At 34.3% G+C, this 7,194-nt stretch overlaps 1 protein-coding gene across 8 annotated transcripts in view; it reads left to right on the top strand.

The window, feature by feature from the left end:
* Nucleotides 1–7,194, top strand: part of LOC106874804 (AMP deaminase 2) — a 206,183-nt gene that overhangs the window by 60,474 nt on the left and 138,515 nt on the right. For 7 of the 8 annotated variants that reach the window (XM_014922663.2, XM_052975080.1, XM_014922671.2 and 4 more), the window contains exon 3: nt 6,332–6,370. The exons of the other annotated variant lie outside the window; for it this stretch is intronic. In XM_014922663.2, coding sequence (XP_014778149.1) covers nt 6,332–6,370 — 39 coding nt within the window. The remainder of the gene's footprint in view (nt 1–6,331; nt 6,371–7,194) is intronic. 8 annotated transcript variants of the gene reach the window in all.

The following is a 7,194-nucleotide window of genomic DNA, read 5'->3' as shown; positions in this document are numbered from 1 at the left end:
ATATATATATATATATATATATATAAATGATATATGAGTATATGCATATATATGTACATGTATGTACATACCTTCATCTACATGTATATATATATAGATGCATATCTGGGTACATAACGTTGCAAAAAAACATGGACAAAATGATAAACAAGGTACAGAAAACACACAGACCACATAGAGAACATTTCCTTCATCAGCTGCCACCATTATAACACTGGCGTTATGGTGAAATTAAATTTTTGTTCAGTAATTTAATAAAACTGAATTTTAATAAACTTTTCTTTGGCATGGTGTCACAAAAAGATGGAGTTCTTACGAAGTGGGGATTTTTATAAATTCATTTGTTCTATCCTTTGTCAACTGAATTGGTGTAATGCATCTGTTAGGTTTTTTCAATAGCTGCATTTATATAATACCAGTCAATTATGTTTTGAGAAAGGTTATGAAGCACAGCAGCTGAATGCTGAGAGATCTTCACTGCCTCTATCTTAAACAATACAGCTAACCTAAATGACCCCCCCCCCCACCTCTCTCTATTATTTACAGGTCATGGTTCAGCTGTCAGCATTAAAATAGGGTAGCCAGGTGTTAAACAGACATGTAAGCAATCTCTCCAATCATTGATAAGATTGGAAAAAGAAAACAGCTGTGAAATGCAGAAAAAAAGTGTGTTTGTGTACATATGTGTCTGTATGTATGTGTGTGTGTGTAAGTTTGTGTTTGTATATATGAGACTGTGTATGTGTATAAATGTATCTGCCATATCTGTTATGTATAAACTGTGTGTGTGATCCAGATGTATGTATTTGCTATATCAATTATGTAGATATATGCATGCATCAAGTGAAGTTGTTAGACAAATTTAATGTAGAAAGGAATTTATAGTTGGTGCCAGTTGAAATGACAGGACAGGGAGTTGACAGCAGTGAATGTTTGTTAATAAGAGAAACATTGAAAAACATTTGGTGAAGTATATATAATATAGTTCACATTTGTTGTTTATTTAGTATATAGTTGAAAACCTGGATAGGCTGAATTTTATTTCAGATTCAGTCCCACAGCATAGCACTTTGGGTAAGTGTCTTTTGGTATAGCCTTGGACTAACCAAAGGAAGAAGAGAGCAGTTATTACATCGTATTACATGAGCTGACGCATTGATTTGATGCAGGATGAATAGTTATTGGAAATGGGTGCCGAAGCGTTGTTAGAATTGAATAAAATGAAAGCATGTAAAGGTGAACATTAAACTGATGATGTGGATGATGGTGATAGGCACAAGCATAGCTGTATGGTTAAGAAGTTCACTTCGCAGTTATGTGATTTCAGGTTCAGTCTCACAGCATGGCACCTTGGGTTAGTGTCTTCTACTGTAGCCCTGGGCTGACCAAAGCCTTATGAGTTGATTTGGCAGATGGAAATCGAAAGAAGCTTGTCATGTGTTGTGTGTGCATATCATCAATCATCATCATCATCATCAGCATATTTTGTCCGTTTTCCATGCTTGCATGGGTTGGATGGCTTGACAGGAACTGGTAAGGCCAGGGGCCATACCAGGTTCCATAGTCTGTTTTGGCTTGGTTTCTATGGCTGGATGCTGTTCCTAATGCTTTTTACATAATGCTTTTACATAGCACCATCACCAGTGTTTTTTTACATGGCACCAGCACCCCCACCAATGCTTTTTATGTGACACTTTGGTTTTAGGATCTCCATTCTGTTGTGGTGGGCAAATGTGTGTGTGTGTGTGTTTGTGTGTTTGTGTCCCTTTGTCTTGACATCACACTGGTGTTCCTCATTTCCAGTCTTCTGAAGAAACATGTCCAGCCATAGAGAAATATTACTTTGCTTGGAAACAGATGAGTGTTGGCAACAGGAAAGCATCTAGCTGTAAGAAATCTGCACCAACAAATTTCATCTGACCCATGCTAGCATAAAAAAGTGGATGTTAAATTGATAAACTGTGATATATGTGTGTGTGTGCATGCACGTGTATATAAGTGTTTGTGCATATATCTTTATATATGTTTGTGCAGGTGACAGCTTATATGTGTGCATATATGCCAGTATCTATATGTATGTGTGTGCATGTAATTGTAATTCTCAGTGACAAGTCTTCCTGAAGCATTAGTTTATTGAACTGATATCTCTTGTAGTTGACAATGCAAGAAAATGTTATTTAGGGATTACTGAAAATTCCTTTCTAAAAAATTCTTGCTACATTTGTATATATTCAGACACTCAGAAAGACACCTCACCACATCATTTCCTGAATGTATCTGGAATTTAAAGAATGACGATCTTAGTAATTGCAAAAAATTGATCAGTCCATCATAGAACACATGGCCCCTTATATTAATAGCATCAGAAAATGCTATCTTTGTGTCAGAGAAGTATAACATTCTGTTGCAACCTTTTGCAATATTTATAAATGATCAGAACTGATGACTCCTCACAAATACTTCCATTGATATTTTCTGAGGAATTTTCAACTATCAACTGTCTAAAGTAACTTATTTACTCACCAAATGGATTTGTCATATCCATATTTGATAAAACGAAAAGCACTCAAAAGAACAACAGCAACCACGAGATATGTAATTGCTTGTCCTCATTTTCTTAGAGTATTTGCCTATACTGGTTGTCTTCACTGCCTTCTATGAAGCTGCCAAATTCAGTATTGCAGACTTGAGGCTGTAGTTTTGATGTTACTGAGAGTTATTTGTCCCTGTGTATCATTCTTAAGCTCATCCTTTTCTATCACCACACAAACCTCATTGAAATATCTCCATTGCTATAGTCTCTTACAATTATAACTTCATCCATTGGTTAGATTATGGAGTTACCGTCAATGGCAAGAGCAAATGCCAATTTATTTTATCAAGCGTGTTGTCTAAAATTAGTAACACCTTCATCTCATCAACAGAAAATTCTGCGTATGTTTTTTTTTGTTTTGTTATTTACACACTGCAGGAAAGAACTGCAAGGAAAACCAGTCATTAAAATTATGCATCTTGAATCGCAATTTTTTGGAATGATAACAAGGTACTGGTAGTAGGTACATTATGTGTTTGGAAACGCATAGCTGTGCTGTCCGCTCCATCACCACTAACTTCAAAAAGTGCACACTGTCTGCTTTCACACAATACAACACTGAAAAATATCCCTTAACTATTTAGCTTTTAAATCAACCATATCTGGCTCAAATATTCTACCTGTCTTATTCATGTTCAAACTGGCTGGTACTGACCTCTCACACCTACTCTAGAATGTCATTACAAAAAAATATTATTTGTCTTTTCATTGAAATCTCAAAGCTATGAGATAATGCAGGATTAATGCAATATGATGTAAATAAGTCAACATTATATTTGGTGTTAATCTGAATGTTAAAGGGGTAATGAATTTACTGCCAGACATAGTGACTTCATTCTTAAAAGTTTGGGTATTTCAAGATAATTGCTATCAATACAACCCTGTTACATCCTCATAATACACTTGGGAATTAGGAACTATTCACACTTAATGTAACCTCTTCCTGAATGGTGTGCTGCCTGCTTCATCATAGTTAGTTTTATTCCTTGTTCCTTGTCATTTTCTAAATCACCTCAGTCACCTATCAGTTACTTCCTATTTCTATATGCCTCTATGTCTTGCTATCTTGGCAACAATACTTCAGGTTTCTATAACACGGGTGTTGTTACTACAGCTTCACTGATGGATAAACTACTACTTCACTACCTCCTTAAGATTTGTATCTTCTGCAACTATTGTATACTTCCTTGCTCCAATAGACAATGCTTTAGAATTTGCATCTACATTTATTTCAAAGAATGTACAGTGGGTTTGTTGTTATTCTGAAATTATTTGCTTATTAACATCATACATTTCATAGATGCTCACCATTGAAGCATCAGCCTGTAGTTATTTCTAGTTCACAGAAAGGGCTACATACTTCTTTGGATTATTATTCTCCCTTGAAGCAATGGTGTGGATAGAAGCACATAAAGAGGAGGGATAAATGAATTCAAAGAGTAGTTATGCTAGGAGGATAATTTGTTAGATGGAAGTGCAGAGTGCTACAAAGAAAATCTATTTCTTAGAGAAGTGGATGAAAGGACTGCAAAGTAGGATGTGAATTGGTAAAATGTTATTCATCTTCAGTTTTGTTTTTGTCACTTAGCAATTACTTTGCCATTTACCTATTATATATCAGAATGCATTCAGTTGTGAGGTGTGTAGTGCTATCCCAGAACAACTGCTGCAATATTTTAAAACATGGAACAGAAAAATTAGTTCCCATTATGATCTTTGATTATAAGGCAGTTCGCTGGTAGAATCATTAGCTTGCTGGACAAAATGCTTAGTTCTAAGTTCAAATGCCACTGAGGTTGACTTTGTCTTTCATACTTTCAGGATCAATGAAATAAGTACCAGTCAAGTACTGGGGGTCAATGTAATCGATTTACCCTGTCCATCCAAAATTTCAAACCTTGTGTCTATAGTACAGGGTGTCCACAAGGTCTGGGTACATGGAGTAAATAAAATCATAACATAAACAATTAAATATAAGAAATAATAAATTTTCAAAGTATGTGTTAATCCCCATGTACCCAGACTTTGTGAACACCCTGTAGAAAGGATTTACCATCTTTGGTGGTGTACAGTATTCAACAAGCACACTCAGAATATAGGTCTCCTATAACACTGGTACTCAAAGATGGCTAGGGAAATTCACACTGACAGTCACCCTTTTAATTCAAACATTGTATGGTTTATCTAATAACTGGAATAGCAGAGCATGGTTTAACAAGAGTCTATTTTATTAGTATTTTTCAGTGAGTTGTTTATGTAATATTAGTATTTTTCAGTCCATGCCGGTCAACCATTCTTGATCTCACGAAGAGGCTTTGCAATTGCAAATTTTGAAACAATGGCAGCTGACCAGCTTCAAATCTATCTGATACTGATACACTAAACTTATTTCCTCTTGTCATCTCTATTGAGTCTCACACTCACAAAACCTGTACAAAAACTCTTTCCACAAATTTTCTTTCAGAAATGTCTGTTCTTGTTTTCCATACAGAAATCAACCTAGAGAGGTTTGAGCTGAAAATGACTATATTGACCTCATCAATTTGAAACGACATGTTATGCTTAATACTTCGCCCCTCCCTCCTTCTCTGGGAGGACCTGCTCAGTTCATGAGTATTACCTCTCTCCCACCACTTCTTTATTTGAAAGAAACTGCAAAGTTTATGAGTGCTTCCCTCATCTCCCACATCTTTCTTTAGGAGGGTCTGTGAAACTTATGGGTACTGCCCCACCCCATCTTTCTCTGAATAAATTAAAATTTAAAAAACTTACATTTACATGTTTAGATACTAATTGCTTTTTTGATTGTTGAATTGTTTATTGTTTAAATATATTTTTGTTTTGTTGGTTCATTGTGGTTCTGTTCTGTTATGCAGCGTTTATAGATTTAAATATCTAGTAAATAAATGTTTTACCATAAGAATTAACACAATAGATTGTGGCTCTATCAATTCAGGATCAATTGTTTCCATCTAATCCATATGCATAAAATATATGAGCATGAAAACAATGCTGGTGATCTTGATGATGATAATGATGATGTCTGTTTTGATGATAATCATAATGTTGTTTTTAAATGGATTATGATGATAAATTTTATGAAATGATGTTTTTAATGAGGCTTTAATTTGAATCTATCAAATCTTCATGTAAATGAATCTGGATATTCAAATCTCATGTTGTTACTGTTGTTGCTACTGCTGCGGCCATTTGCATACATTATAACATGTATACATAACCATCCACACACACACAGACACATTACTGCTCTTGTTAATAATGTTATCCAATTGTGCATGCTCTGGGGCCATGTTTATTGTTTACTCTCTGCTTTGATATTTTACTAACAACATTATAATACCACATGTATATACATACATACAGGCACACATACAGGCACACATACACACATACATATATACTTGTCTATAATATATACATACATATATATCTATATACATTCTTTGGTAGCCACTCCAAATTTATTTTAAACTAGTTCAATACCTGTTGCTGCACTGCCGATAAAAATATTTCTAAATCATTCACATACCTTCATAAATTGAGCAAATAATGTTTAGATTATATATATATGCATACATACATACATATTAATTTTTGTTCAAATTTTCATGTTTGCTGTGTTTAATAACCATCTCTTGATTTGTTCATTTTGATTATTTTTGGTTGTTTTTTGCTCAATCCACTTCTTATCTGTTTAATAACTCCATCCTCTTACAGATACCCTCATAAATGTGACCATAACCACAGACGTATTGTGTGAGTTTTTGTTGTTTTTTTTGTTTGCCTTTTCTCATGCTATTGCTTTCCAATCAAGTGTTTATTCCCAAGCTGTGCTACTAAAATACTTCTTCACCATACCTACATCTCTTGATTGTTCTCTGTCATGCATATATGTATATATATGTGTATATATATATATATTGTAACTGTATTTAAACATGTAGTATTTATGTTGTATGGTGTTGTGCAAGCTTATATACAGACCAGCTTGTAAAGACAAGCTTATCATATAAAGAACAGCTTACCATATAAAGATCAGCTCACCTTGTTTCCTTCATACACAAGTTTCTTCAAGAGTCTCTTGGCTTATGTGCATCTCCTTACAAAGTACTGTTTGGATAATTCATTTAGAATTCATTGCTTAAAACTCATTGCAATACAGCTAAATTGTAATATATAGTAATTCTATTCTTAAGGGCATACTCACTGTATGTATGTATGTATGTATGTATGAGCATGCATGCTTGCATGTGTGCAAGTTTGTATGTATGTATGTATGTTATCAATCAGTTTCATTTCTGTATTTCTTGTCAATAGAGAAAGAGCTGGACTCTAACATAGATTCAAGGCTCCTTCATTGGAACTTTTATCAACATCATCTAGGTATTTGTGCATATGTGTGTGTGTGCAGTATTTGGTGTTAGTGTATGCGCAGATTTGTATGTTTGTTTTATGGATGCGTTTTTATGTCTAGATGCATGCATATGTATTTATGTGCTAAATTTTTGGAAAGTTTTACATATCTTTACAGTTCCATTGATGGCTTGAATCTGTAGTCTTCTAATCAGCCTTTTTCTTTC

This window comes from Octopus bimaculoides, chromosome 20 (assembly GCF_001194135.2).
Source record: "Octopus bimaculoides isolate UCB-OBI-ISO-001 chromosome 20, ASM119413v2, whole genome shotgun sequence".
In the NCBI taxonomy this organism is placed as follows: domain Eukaryota; kingdom Metazoa; phylum Mollusca; class Cephalopoda; order Octopoda; family Octopodidae; genus Octopus; species Octopus bimaculoides.
Note: the sequence above shows the minus strand (reverse complement) of the source record. Positions and strands in the feature narration are given on the sequence as shown.